Source organism: Panthera onca, chromosome E3, assembly GCF_046562875.1.
Source record: "Panthera onca isolate mPanOnc1 chromosome E3, mPanOnc1 haplotype 2, whole genome shotgun sequence".
Lineage (NCBI taxonomy): Eukaryota > Metazoa > Chordata > Mammalia > Carnivora > Felidae > Panthera > Panthera onca.
The window spans coordinates 25302948-25317527 of record NC_138354.1 but is presented as its reverse complement, the minus strand read 5'-3'; the positions used below and the strand labels follow the sequence as shown (position 1 = coordinate 25317527).

At 43.2% G+C, this 14580-nt stretch overlaps 1 protein-coding gene across 3 annotated transcripts in view; it reads right to left on the bottom strand.

Moving 5' to 3' along the window:
- The window catches only part of DNAH3 (dynein axonemal heavy chain 3), a 168135-nt gene that overhangs the window by 420 nt on the left and 153135 nt on the right, over positions 1 to 14580 (bottom strand). For all 3 annotated transcript variants that reach the window (XM_060648727.3, XM_060648729.3, XM_060648728.3), the window contains 7 exons: positions 13658 to 13902; positions 11960 to 12076; positions 7707 to 7861; positions 6712 to 6879; positions 4917 to 5059; positions 2365 to 2569; positions 1370 to 1507 (listed from right to left, as the gene is read on the bottom strand). In XM_060648727.3, coding sequence (XP_060504710.3) covers positions 1370 to 1507; positions 2365 to 2569; positions 4917 to 5059; positions 6712 to 6879; positions 7707 to 7861; positions 11960 to 12076; positions 13658 to 13902 — 1171 coding nt within the window. The remainder of the gene's footprint in view (positions 1 to 1369; positions 1508 to 2364; positions 2570 to 4916; positions 5060 to 6711; positions 6880 to 7706; positions 7862 to 11959; positions 12077 to 13657; positions 13903 to 14580) is intronic.

Genomic DNA, 14580 nt, shown 5'->3' with positions numbered 1-14580 from the left:
GTTCCATTACCTGCAATTTCCCTAAATGGGGCAGCATCAAGAGATCAGAAAATCTGTTGCAATGTCTGCCTTTCCCAATATACATTTCCCAGGACACTGTGGCTTCTGTGATAATACTCCTGCCTTCACAAATGAACCAGGTCTGATTCCTAGTCAGCATGCTGTGCTCCTATATGGTAGGCATAGAGAATGCACTAAAGTAGGAGCTGGGGGGTCACATTAACTGTAACTAGCTTAGTGACCTTGCACAATCGGGACCTGGATCCATAAAGTGAGAGGTAAGATTCAGATGCATGCTGGTAAAACAGCTGTCTGGCAGGGAGAAATAAAGCCTTGATTTGCAGCTTTTGTCAATTTCTATTGTGTACACGTTTCAGGCTATTAAAACTATGTAATAACCAGCTGCAACCGGCTCTGGTGAGTTGATATGAGCCAGCTCCAGCACATCACTGTTTAAATCCAGAGGTAGTAAAGTCAAATTCCTTAAGGTGAGTGCAGAAAATGGTCCAGGTGTAGGAGAATAAGGAGTGGTGGGGATTATGATGAACCAGAGAAGACAAGCTCCATTTAAAATCATTCAAATTCTCTTTCTGTTGTTGTGAATAGAATATTTTTCTCATTTTTACTCCTAAGTACTTATTGCTAGAATAGGAAAGGCTATTGGTTTTTGTATATTTAACCAGTATCCGAGTATCCAATCACCATATCAGTATTCTGATACCTATTATCTATCAGTATTCTGACAGGTGTAGTTTTAGAGTCTTTAGGGTTTCTAGGTATACAATCATTTCAACATCAAAAAAGATGGATTTATCTATTTTCCAATATTTATCCCAGTTATTTTGTTACCTTATTGCATTAATTTCAGCTTCATGTAGCCTGTGAAGATTATCAAGTTCATTCATAAACTAAATTAAGACCTATCAACCAGTCTGCAACCTCTGGACAAGATGATCTTACTCTTTTCTCTCCATATATGGACAAAGGTGATACTTGATTATTGGTCATTCCTTTGACTTCACTCCAAGGAAAGCACTACCCAAGACCATTAACATCTTTCCAAATGAAGAGTCCACCATGATGAATAAACAATAGGGAAGCATGCTTTAATTTTTCTTGGTATAATGGTGGCAGAGTTTTTCTCTGGAAATATTCCTTATGTATACACAGCAACAAAGCCTTGGGAATTCTCTGATTCTGTCTGGAATAAATTTTGGAGCTATTTTTAAGTCATACTAAATACTTCACTTGTACCATCTCAGAAGCATTTGGGCCTTAACACATCCAAATGTTTGCACTCATTAAAAAACAGGCAACACTGCTTTCTCTGGTTGGTCCCTTGAGCTGGCCTAACCCAAAGTATGTCTACCTCAAACTCAAATCCGATGTGGTCAATGGGGATGGTGTATTTCCGGGCATAATTCTGAGAAACACCGGTCAAAAATGACTGTGTGAAGTAAAATCCAGAGATCCAAAAGACCACAGGGGGCCCGTGGTCAATCCATTCCTGGAGAGTCACAGAAATAAAAATTCAAAATCAACAGCACATCAAAGATAGTTCAAAGGCAGGTAATGTAAATGAGTTCCGTTAAGAAAGATGTTTTTTCTCTTTTTTCTCAAAACAGGTAGCCCTCTCGGTTTAGTTTGTATTTTCCCATTTTTTTCCCCCACTTTTGAAATGAAGGTACAAACATATTTTCTACTTTAAGAAAAGCACAGGTGCAAGCTGGTGTCGGGGTATAATAGACACTGGCAGGGAATGTAATAGTGGAAACTATGTGCCTTGCCCAAACTGAGCAACAGCCACTCATCTCATAATAGTTGCCATGCAGGAATGCAGGCTCATTGTTTCAGCTCTTCCTTTTTTTGCAGGACAAACATCTGGATTATTATGTGTAATAATTCAATGTTTACATGCTATCTCAAAAGTTTTTAAATTAGGGGCACCTGGGTGGCTCAGTCAGTTAAACATCTGACTCCTGATTTCAGCTCATGTCATGATCTCACAGTCATGGGAACAAGCCCCGCATCAGGCTCTGCACTGATCATGGAGCCTGCTTGAGATTCTCTCTCCCCCTCTCTCTCTCTGCCCCTTCCCTGCACATGCTCACACATGCACACACTCTCTCTCAAAATAAATAAATAAACTTAAAAAAATTTTTTTTAATTACCAGGCAGCCAAACCAAATATATCTATTAGTCAAATCTGGCCCATGAGCCACTAGTTAGTGACATTTATTCTAGTTCCGACTCCTGCCCTCAATTCTGGCAAGACTGTTTCCAGTAGGTGCTCAATCCATTTCAGAATGTCCTCTCTACCTGAATGCGTGTGCCAGGTGCCCAGCTGCCCTGACTCCCAGGTACCTGGAAGAAGGCCAGGCGGGCCAGCAGGTCAGCCACATAGCCCCCCAGGGGCTTTAGGGATGGGTAGGACTTGGCCATCCACATGGCTGGCACTTTACCCACGATCACGCTACTGAAGACATCCTCCAGCTCTGAGGACATCAGGACCTGTCCTTTGATGGCTCGGCCAAGATCAATGAGGCTTCTGCGAACGACCTTGGTCAGCCTGCAAGAACAAAGGAGCTGGCTCAGCCAGCTTCTCCAGCTTTACCCTACCCAAATACCCTGACTCAGGTCTCCTTTCACTTTTCCCCTCTTTGAAAGGTCAGACAAGTAATATACATTCATGATGGAAAAATTATAAAGATGAGAAAAAAATGAAATCACCTGGTATCTCACCACCTAAAGATAACTTTGATGTTTATCTTTCCAAATTTTTCTATATGTAAACATAAATTATTTTTAATGGTATTAACTATATTACTTTTTTGTAATCTGTTTTTCTCTCTTAGTGTATAGGGAGCATCTTTCCAATTCAATAGAGACCTAAATCATCCTTTTTTAATGACTACAAGGTATTTCATTTTATTTAACCATTTCCCTATTGCTGAAACATGTTATTTCTAAGTTTGTTACCACTGTTAACAACATTGCTAGGAACATCCATCCATATCAATCTTTGTGGAAACTTATAATGATTTTCCTATGAAAGGTAGAATTTCTAGGTCAAAAGGTAATACAATTTGAAGGGGTTTGATCCATATTGCCAAAGGTCTTTTCATAGATTATGAGTTCCATGCCTGAGAAAAGGCAGCCTGGGAGATGCCAAGATTGCCTGCCTGTCTCTCTGGCCTCTATGTTATGAGGCCTAGCTAAGCCCAGAGGGAATTCACCTGAGAGTGCCAAAGAATATGCCACCAGAAATAACTTGTCATCTCTAGCAATTTTTGGAATCCCAGCCAAGTGGATATGAGAATGATCATATGCAAGAAAGGGATTCCTAGACGTGTAATCACTTAATATTCATATTAAGAGGAATTTAAGGGTCAGAACTTTGGTTCATGTGCTTGGCTGAGGAGTCAAGGGGCAAAGTTACTATCTGAAGGATTATTCCACAGACCTTTGGCTGTTACACCTAAAGACTTACTTGTAAGAGTTTTTCTATTTTTTTTTTTTTTTAACTATGTGCTCTGCTAGTTTCAAGGTTTTAGGAAGTAACATTTGCCTCAGAAGACACAGTAATGATTCCCCTGAACTGGAAACTGAACTGTCACCTAATCATTTTGATATTCTCATACCACATGGTGAACAGGCCAAAAAAAAAGTGATTGGTGAGGATGTGGGGGTGGATTACTCAATGTGATTAATCCTGACCGTCATTGGAAAATAAGATTGCTGTTACCCTGTTCTCTTCTATTACAATGACCAGTGGTAAAGGCTAGTGAAGGCCCCTACAACCACTAAGGAAGAGTTCCTGTGATCTTAGGAGAGGATGGATGGCAGAAGAGCAAAGCCATTAGGCTTGGCATCTGGATGAATGACAACTACATCCCATCATGCAAAGTATCTGACTCACGGCAGTGCTGCTGCATCCTTAGCTCACACCCTATACTTTGCTTCGTTCCCCCATATGGTCAACTGTCTGTTGACTCTAGAGTTGACTCTAATCCTAACACTGAGAAGGCAAGGAATACTTAGATGACATTCTTCCAGTTCTCTAGTACTTCAGAGTTTAGGGATGTCCCTAAAACTAAGCAATGATCAATGAGGCAAAATGGAGACAGTAACAGATGGAGAGCTGGGAGCAGTGAGAACCTTTGACTTGAAGACAGAAGTGATGAATTTTCTCATTTGGTATATATGGTCTTTGAGAACCCTTTCAGTTTTATTTAGAAGTCAAATCAAGATGATCTATTGGGTTCTCTGCTGTAGTAACTAGAGAAGTAAGGAGGGCCAGAGACCCTTAGCTCCATGGCCAGCCCATCACACCCCTTCTCTACCTGTGTGGTAGGGGCAATGGGGGCAATGGGATAAACTTCTCTCCACCCTTTTCTATATTCGCCCTGATTTCACATATTGGGTAAGTGTATGGGCTCTGGAATCAGACAGCCTGGGTTCAAACTCCATTCTGTCACTGAATTACTGTATGACCTTGTGCAAGTTGTATAACTCTTCTGGGTCTGTTTTCTCACCTTTAAAATGGGGGCAGAGGGATTACTAACTGTTCCTATTTCAAAAGACTATTACATGGCTTGAATGCAAACACATACATGGTGCTTGGAGCTATACCTGGCACTAAAGGCTCAAGAAAAGTGGCTCTGATAATTACTTTTACTATGAGTCTGCTTGGTATTGGTTTTAAGCTGATTTTACAGGTGTACTATCAATGAGTGGAAGAGAATGACTAGAAAAATTGAGTTAAACTTGGGTCAACACATGCTGGGATCGTCCTATTCACAGCCCTCCCCATAGGTGGGGCAAACCACTTATCAAGTGCACGTGTCAGTTACTGCCCATGAGATCATACCCCTACACTCCCACTCCAAGGATCCAAGTAAGACCATCCAGCCCACCTGTTGAATCTGATGAGCTCCTGCCTTAGGACAGTGTTCATGGATTCCTCATAGACCACAGGGTACAACTTCACAACCACTTCCAGGTCAAAGTCTTTGGGAAGCTTGGAGAGTATGTCCTGAGCCAGCTCCTCAATGACTTCCTTAAAGTACAGACGTAGAGAGGTAAATGAGAAACAAGGCCTGTGCACTGTGGCTTTGTCTGGGTAAACGTGAAGCAGTGAGCATTGGTCTTTTTAATCACAGCCTACAGGACCTTCCTGGGAACTCTCCTACAAAAGCCAATTCTGCCTGGGGGAAAGGAGGTCACTTACCTCTCTACCAGTCTTCTTGAAGGCATCACCTCTTGGCCCAGAAGGTAAAAAAAGCTAAGCAATAAGAGCCCTATTCTTACACCTGAAGCAAGGTTCTGACGGCTGGATAGGTAGCCTCAGGCAGTGCTGAACCCAGCCAAACTCCTCCTAGGAGAGCATCTCCCACAGCTCTCTCAGCCAGCCCCTCATAACCAGCTCATGGTACAGATGGGACTCTTGCTCAGTGCCAGTGACCGTATAGGACACCTGGGAAAGCGGTAAGCCATTCCTCAGCATCGAGCAAGAATAGCCCAGGGCAATGGGGTTGGCCAAGTAGGGGAGGGGACAGGCCTAGAGGAGCAAGGAGTAGGACCTGGGTGTGGGAGAGACACACAGCTCTGCCATCCTGTGGATCTGAAAGGCTTGGAACACACACTTCCTTCCCTCTTCTCACAGTGAGGGGAATTTCCATCCCTAAACTGAAACCAAGCAGGCTGCTCTATCTTTATACCTATTATCATTTATGGCACTATGAGCCAAATCAAGAGAAACCCACAGCTGAGAGGGTTTGAACATGGAGTAGCTCAGAAGATGGAGAAGGGAAGGGAAGGATAGGAAAGAAGAGGGTGTGGTGGAGTCAGGAGATGACAGTCCTGGATCTGGCTCTGCCTTTGAGTAGATGAATGCTTTGAAGCAGGTCTCTTCCTCCCACTGGGCTATTTCACCCCCATCTGTAGACTGAGGATGGTGGACCAGGTCTGTGCCTCATAAAGCATGGACTGCAAGAGGCACCCAAGCTGTTTCTAGGTGTTTCCAGGACATGGAACACATCATGTTGAATCACATGGTGAGAAAGTCATTCTCTTTCCAAGTTTCAGCTGCCTTTCTCTTTTCATTCTTCTCAAGGACAAAGTCTCAGATCAGTGCTGACTGAACGCTCTGTAACACTGGCTGATCCTCCTCTTTTCACAAGCAGCCAGCAGGGCCTCAGCAACATAATCTGAGAAGAACCTAATAACCGTTTAGTTTTCATTTTCTTTTTGTGGCTGTTGTGACTTTATGGAAGTGACACTGGGTTTCCATTTATGGTACTGATGTGCAGAGTTTTTTTAAATATTTTATTTTTTAAGTAATCTCTACACCCAATGTAAGGCTTTAACCCATGACCCCCAGATCAACAGTCGCATGATATGCAGTGTTTAAAAGAAATGTTTTTAAGAGATTTTGTTTTAAATATTATGTAAATGTAGTATAGATGACATACGGGTAGAGCAATGACTCCTGAGGGTTATATAGGAGCAGCTGACAATCCGGAAACACTGCTGCTCTTCCAGCTCTGTATTTAAGGACTCTCAGCAGGAAGACCAGAGCACCCATGCCCCACGGAGTCTGCCAAGCCTCCGATCGTCGGCCTTCTAGGTCATCACCCACAATCCTGCATGACCACCAGATGGACAACTGTCTGTGAATGGAATTAGGTCTCCCACCCAAAGCCCAATTACCTGAGGGGACTTGCCACTCCCTCCTGACTGCCTAGGGAGGGTCAGCAGCACTCCTTGAAACAGCTGGTTGGTTTCCTGGTTGTCCTTGGTGATGTCAGCATTCTCATGGAGGCCAAAGACTTCTGGGTGGGTTGTGATAGGTAGGTTCCTAAGATACTCGATATAGGACTGGAAAGGAAATGTTCAGTTGACACAAATCCAGGTCCTCTGGGGTCCCAGAGATCACTCAGGGCTTAGCTGTACCCAACCCAAGCAAGAATCACATTGGATTGGTAGCACAGGCCACATCTGCCCACCACCCCACACACCAACCACACACACACACACACACACACACACACACACACACACACGGTGAACACACCCCAAGCTGTTCCTCATACAGTCTTCTGGGGAGTGAGTATGAAGGCAGAAGGACTGAGTATATCCCCTCCCACCCCTAGCTTCTCCCTGCTCCCCCTGCAGTTCTGGCTTTATAGTCAGACTGAACTGGGTTTGGATCCTAGCTCTACTGAAAACTAACTGTGTAACCTTGACCCCCAGTTTCCTTATCTGTAAATGGGAAGATAAGTGAAGTTACAAAGTAATAGGCCTTGGCATATAACAGGTGTTTAATAAAAGAAATCCCTCTTAAAGCTCTTACAGATTTCCTGTTTTCTTCTTCCTGTTCTCATTCTCCCATCCAGTTTTTCTGTCCTTCCCCTTTAGCCACTTTCTGAACCTTTGTTTTCAAGTAGCAATTTGCAACCAGGTTACTACCAAGGCTTCATTTTAACCATCCTTCCCCTTAACTCCCCAAGATGGGCCCCACATTTTGAAAAGATCTTGTCTATCAAATACCCAGTTTTCATTCAATAATAATAATGTCTCTCTTAGAGGCTTTTTGGAATATTGGAAATAACTTATGGTCCCAAGTCAGGAAGCCCAAAGCTACCCCTGGCTCTCCTTGGCTACGCCACAGCCCCTAGCCACATGGAGACTGCCAAGCCCCTCACCTGGTAGGAGCCATGAGGAGGAATGTAGTAAGTGTCTCCAGGAGCGAGGGAGTAATGGTCCTGCTCAATTTCCTTACAGTAGAACGTGGACAGAAGGGATAGCAGGAGACGCCTGTCTTTGTCATCAGTCACTCTGCCCCCGTAATTACATTCCCCTGTGGACAACCAACAGGAAGAAGTTGAGCTCAAGGAAGGTCATAATGAACTTGGTCATTAACCTAAAACAGAGGATTCTTCTGGCCAAGAAACTCTGCTTAGATGCAGGGTTGCTGAAACCAATGCTCACATTGGGATGAGATCAGGCCTTTTTGGTATTATGTTTGCCACAAAAAATAGTACTTATTCACCACATTAGAAATGAGGAAGTAAAAATAAACTGAAAGAAAAAACCAATACAATCACCAATAATTCCATCAAAGGTAACTGTGAACATTTAGGCATCTTCTTCACGTGTGTGGTTGTGTGTGTGTGTGTGTGTGTGTGTGTGTGTGTACATACATGAAAGGCATTACATAAAGGTGGTTCAGGGCAAGCACTTTGGCATAAGACAGTCCTGGGTTCCAATCCCAGCAGTTTCTCATCTGTCGAGAAGCAGAGATAATTGCAGTACCCATCTTACAAGGTTGCGGTTAATAATGCTTATAAAACATTTAGCACAATATATAGCACACAGAAAGTATTCAATTTATTACAGCTATTACAAATAAATATATTTTTGAAAATTGTGATTATCCCATACATACTGCTTTAGGATACTCCACCCCCATCATTAATATCATTCTCTGAGACTCAGGTTTCTACACTCAGATTTCTACAAAAATAATTAGGTAATTCTTTGGAAGCCACATCAAATCCATCTCGCCAAGCCCATGACGCATTTTCTAGCTGGTCCAGATTCCATAGTATGTGGGTGCCACCTGGTATTTGGTAGTTAATGGACAACACACTAGTCTTCAAGGAGGAAACACATCTGTGCGTATATGCGTGTGTGGACACACATATGCAGGCTCATTTCCAATTCCAACCATTCCAGGAAGACACAGGTCTACAGACAAGAAACAGGAGGTATGGCCTAAGGTCGGGGCAGGAGGCCTCAGCTTCTCTTGGTCTTGGAGGGGTCTAAATGTGAAGGAGGAGGATATGGGTGGCTCATTAAGGGCAGAGTAAGGGTCTATTTACTTTTTGAGTGATTTGAGCCCTGCAGATGCTGTTTTACCTTAAGCCAGACTATCTAGATTTCTGAGGCTCTCTCTATGGACTTTTCTAGGCGTTTAGCAAAGTTCAGTTTGAACATTACAGTTGGTCTCAGCTATAAACAAGCTTTTGATAGCACTATATTACATATAACAATTAAAAATATAACATCAAAGGTGCAGTGGTTTTCCCTCACTGAAGTCAGCATGGCAGAGCTCGAGGGCACCCAAAAGTGAACCCAAGTAAAGGTAAATCTCAGGCACAGAGTCATAGTGCAAGGTCCTGCCACCACACCCTTATCAGCAAATTTTCCTCCAGGGGATACCCTTGCAGGCTTTGGGTTTTATGTTTGTGAAGAAAGGTGGATTTCTTTATAGCTACTTATAGGTCTATTCTGGTATCAAGAGCACAAGTTCCTATGGGAGCCAGGATGTACTTTTGTCTTTTTTTAATATTTATTTTTAATTTTTTAATTTTTTTAAAGGAGCCCAGCTATTTTTTAAATTTTTTTAATGTTTATTTATTTTTGAGAGCGAGAGAGAGCATGAGCAGAGGGGGGGCAGAGAGAGAGGGAGACACAGAATCTGAAGCAGGCTCCAGGCTCTGAGCTGTCAGCACAGAGCCCCATGCAGGGCTTGAGCCCACCAACTGTGAGATCATGACCTGAGATGAAGTTGGACACTTAACCGAGTGAGCCACCCAGGCACCCCTACTGTTTATTTATTTTTGAGAGGGGGGGTGGAAAGAAAGCACACACTCGAGTGGGGGAGGGGCAGAGAGTAGGGGTGGGGCAGAGAGGGAACAGGGGACACAGGAGCCAAAGTGGGCTCTGTGCTGATAGCAAAGAGCACAATGTGGGGCCTGAACTCATGCACCGTGAGATCATGACCTGAGATGAAGTCAGAAGCTTAACCGACTGAGCCACCCAGGCACCCTTGCTTTTGTCTCCTCTAAGGTCTCTACTCTCCCTGCCAAAGGGCTGGGGGTACCAGATGAATAATGCATTGACTTCGGCCCATTGTATGTGATAACCACTGTTCAAACAAGACCTGTCTCTTTGGTTAGTGTCAGCACAGAGTTCTAATGATCATCCACATCTGGTTTTTCTTTCCTTCCAGGCACATAGGCAAGTTACACTTCTCTGGGTCCCTTGTGGGGGTCAGGTATGGGAGACAACTTCTTGTGCATTTAATTCCTGGCATGAGCCCTTCAGTGCTATTCCTGTGGCAGTGACCACACAAGTATGAGCTGAGACATGTCATCAAAAGTGGGTGGAGCTTCTGTCAGCTGGTAGATAGATAATCACAATGAGCACAGACCCCTGCCATTTCACCCCAGACATGTAGAGTGGCTGAGAAATGGACCTTAGATGTCTTACACCCTTGAGATGTGGGGGTTGTTGATTCTCCTGGCCTAATTAGTCTATGCTGACTGGTCTAGGTGGGAAGTGAGTCTCCTCCAGTGGGCTGACACGGTCAGGGCAGGTTGCTTTATGGGCTCCAGGCAGTCCCATACTGAGACCTTATCCTAGGGCAAGTATGAACTCATTCTGCATTCTGAAGAACAGCCCTGGCATATGCTTCTGCGTGACCTGAAATGAGAGGAAAATGACTCACTTCTTTAGAGAAGTTCTTTCACCAAACTAATATCCACTGAGCTTATGTTGTGCATGTCACTTGGGGTTTCATTTTAGGGGACAGTGTACTGCATTAAGTAAGGTCTACGTGACCTTTTACAACCGAACTTAATCACTCTGAAGTGCGATTTCTCAATCTTAGCAGTATTAACAAGTTGTACTGGATAGTTCTGTGTGGTGAGGGTTGTTCTATGCGTTGTGGGGTGTTCAGCAGCATCCCTGGCCTCTACCCAGTAGCATCTCTATTTAGTGGTGGCAAGCAAAAATGTCTCCAGACATTGCCAAATGTCCCCTGGGGGACAAAACTGCCCTTTGTTGAGAACCACTGCTCTAAGGCCTCAGTCTCATTGACTCTAAAATGGGGTCACTAACATGAAGCTCATAAGGTTACTGTGAAGACTCAAGGTGATGATTGTGTATATATGGAGCATCTGCCACACAATCGGGGAAAGGATCCACACAAACTCCTTAACATATGGAGCTGAGGAAGGAACTTGTATGTAATCTTTAAAAAAAAAAATTTTTTTTAATGTTTTTATTTCTGAGACAGAGACAGAGCATGAGTGGGGGATGGGCAGAGAGAAAGGGAGACACAGAATCTGAAGCAGGCCCCAGGCTCCAAGCTGTTAGCACAAAGCCCGACGAGGGGCTCGAACTCACAAACCGCGAGATCATGACCTGAGCCGAAGTCGGACTCTTAACCGACTGAGCCACCCAGGTGCCCCCGTAATATTGAAGACACCAGGGTTTTCCAACTGTGCTGCATTTTGACCTTTCGCCATGGTATTCCACTCGCTTTACCCATCTATATTTTATCTCCTATCTCTGGGCCTACATGATGTGTTCCATGAGAGAAGCAACCAAGTTCTATCCATTTACATTCTTCTATATCATGTACTAGTAAATATCTGAGTGACTAATAAAAGGTCACTGTAGACTGCTTTAATATAAAACAGCAAGTGATGTTTTCACTTTAGGATACCTGTGCTGGGAACGTTCTCCTTCTTTTTTCCCACTGCCTACCCTGCTTTCTTCTTCCACTTGTAAAACTCCTATTCATCCCTCAAAACCCATCCTTTATGCCTTCAGGAAGTATTCCATGATTACCCCCTACCCCATCCCTGAGATTTAATCACTGCGTTGCCTTTCATCTTTATAAATGTTTCCCTTGCTGAATTTATGACTGTATTGTCATTTATTTCTTTATATATATTTTTTCCTTTGTGGACTGTGAGCCACTTGAAGGTAGGAATTGTGTCTTCATTTTTTATAATATCTGTCATGGTGGCCAGCATTAGTAAGAGCTCAATGTTTGTTGAAAGAATGATTGAGTAAATAAATGAATGGAGGTGGAACCAAAAGAGCAGAGGGGTGGAGTAGGATACTGGACATTTATAACTGCAAAGCTTCCTCCCAGAAATACCTGTCAGGTAAGTCAGAGCGTCAAATGGCACCTCCTTGTAGTCGTTCAGAAACATCTGGATCTGCCGCATACTAATCCGCAGGTCAGATTCATTGAATTCATAAGGAATATTCCAGCCTGCACAAAGCATAGAAGAATTAGAGACTTCAGTGCCAAGAGCTCATAATTCCACTCAGACATTGAGCTGTAGAGTTAAGCATCATGTGGAGCAGCAGCCTCTTTCAGCCCCATGAATATCAAGTACCAGGCCAACTATTAGCCTTGACATTTACTGCCAATGTGGGAGTCATTCTGCCTGAGAAAACATCCATTCTAAAATCAATTTTCTTATGGATCTCCCCATTTGTTAAGGTAGATGTTAATATGCTGGGATTTGTGGAATGAGAATAATTCACCCTGGCTGGAATACTGTGGTAATGCACAGGGTTCCAAAAATAACACTAAAGCATAGCTAGAGAGCAATATCTTATGATTAGGCAACAGAACTAAATCAGCTTGGAGAATTCCCCTCCTCATGCTCATGGGAAAAATGGGATGGCCAGCCTTGAAGAAACTATCAAGGGTATTTTCAAGGGTATAATGATAAATGCCCAGAGGGGCTGGAAAAGTGACATAAATATGTGAAGTGGGCACAGTGTAAGACAGCAGAGTTCAGTGGGATGTGTGCTCTGCAGGGACATTTAATCTCCTCCTGAACATTTACATGCAAATAAAAATTTAGCAAAATAAAAAATTCGTGTTCTGGCAAAAAAACCCACAACTGGCCTGTTGGCTCTAAGCCAAACTCTTACATGGATTTTTGGAGATCTGGCATGGGTGGGAGAATAGTGGTGGGAGAATATGGTATATGAAACACAGATGTGGTGGGAGTGTCCAGCTCAGGCTGTGTCATCCCTGTACCCCTCAGTGGAATGGTCAGGTGGTCTGGGAAGCTAACAGGGGCTGTGGGTGGTGGGAGAAGGAAAGGAAGAAGATGCTCAGAGAGAATCACCAAGAGGACAGTTTGCCTCCATATTTAAGCCAAAAGAACAGCTGAAAATACATCGCCTTGGGCCATTTCAAGGCTGTTGAACAAAATCAGAGGTAGCCCAACCTTTAAACCATGTGGATATGGAATCTGTATTTAGCAGTTGGATGTTCTGCTCTCACAACAGCATTAAGTTAAGATAAAGTAGTAAGTTAGGCCATGGACAGGATATGTTAATAATGAAATTTATTTTTAGTTTTTCAAGAAGAAGCACAGGCAAATGTCCCAGTTGTACTTCCTTCATTGTTATGCACATGTTTAGAGAACTACTCAAAATTTCATAAATTACCTGGTGACAACTCCCTGGAAAATGGCCATTGTACCTAAGATAGGCAAATACTCACCAAAGGGAAGGGCTTACAATTTTTTCATTAACATATTACTTCAATAATTAGGAGACCTCTAATTTTGGAGCAACATCTCTTTTCTTGACATTGATAGTGACCTAATTATAGGGTTGTCAAATTTATCAAATAAAAATACAGGACAGTCAGTGAAATTTTAATTTCACTTAAACAAATCATGTTTAGTCTAAGTATGTCCCAAATATTACATGGAATATACTTATACAGCATTTTACTGGCAACCTTATCGGAGTATAAACTTGAACACATACCTGCATTTGTCTGTGATCTGTGCCCCAGCAGCCCAGGTACACTGTCATCACTTACCTAAGGGTCCAAAGTTTCTCCTTTCTTGAACAATGGCGTGGAAGAAACATAGCCCGAACAACAGCTTCTGCCATATGACTGCCTTTGTACAGCTTTGGAAAAACACGGGGTCCGAGATGGGGTCATTGAGATAAGAGCGCAAAAGGTTGGCCCGCAGCCCTTTGGGGGGCTCGTTGGTCATTTTGATCCCATTTTGGAGAATGCTGACTGGAAATTTCTCTGATGGATAGCTGGTTAACCAGAGTCTGGAAGAACAACAGATCTAACTATTTAGAGCAATGCAGTAAGTTATATTAAAAAGCGATAACAAAAAATAATAGCCACCATTTATTAAGCACTACTGGATGCCAAACCCCATGATAAGAATTTAATGTATGTCCCTTCCTTGAGCCTCTCAGCCACCCTATGTGAAGGGATTAGCTATTCCCTTATACCAGGGAGGAAACGGAGGCATGCAGAGGTCAACTGGACTTTTCAAGGACACACCACTTAGAAGCAACTGAAATGGGATGTGAACTCAGGCTCCTTGACTCCAAAGGCCATCTTAAACACCACACCATATTCCTCCCCTGCAAGACTACCTGAGAATCTACTAGGTCAGTATGATACCTGGCACCCCAGGAGTTGCCAGGAGGGAAGGGAAGAGGCCATAAACAGGTAGATTGAGGTCTGACTTCAGGCTGCAGTTAGGTGATATTTAGCTCATACCATGCAAACCAACACAAGGCTACAACATAGTTTGAAGTAGCTGCCAACTTTTAAAAAAACTGGGACTTTCTTTTAAAATTCTAGATTCCCATCTTCCCTTTAAAATAATGAGAAAATCTGAACACAAGGGGCCTGCATTCCTGCATGGCAATAGTCACTTGGTATTAGGTAGTCACTGCTCTTCTCTAAAGGTCATGCATGGGCCTCTAGTTCAC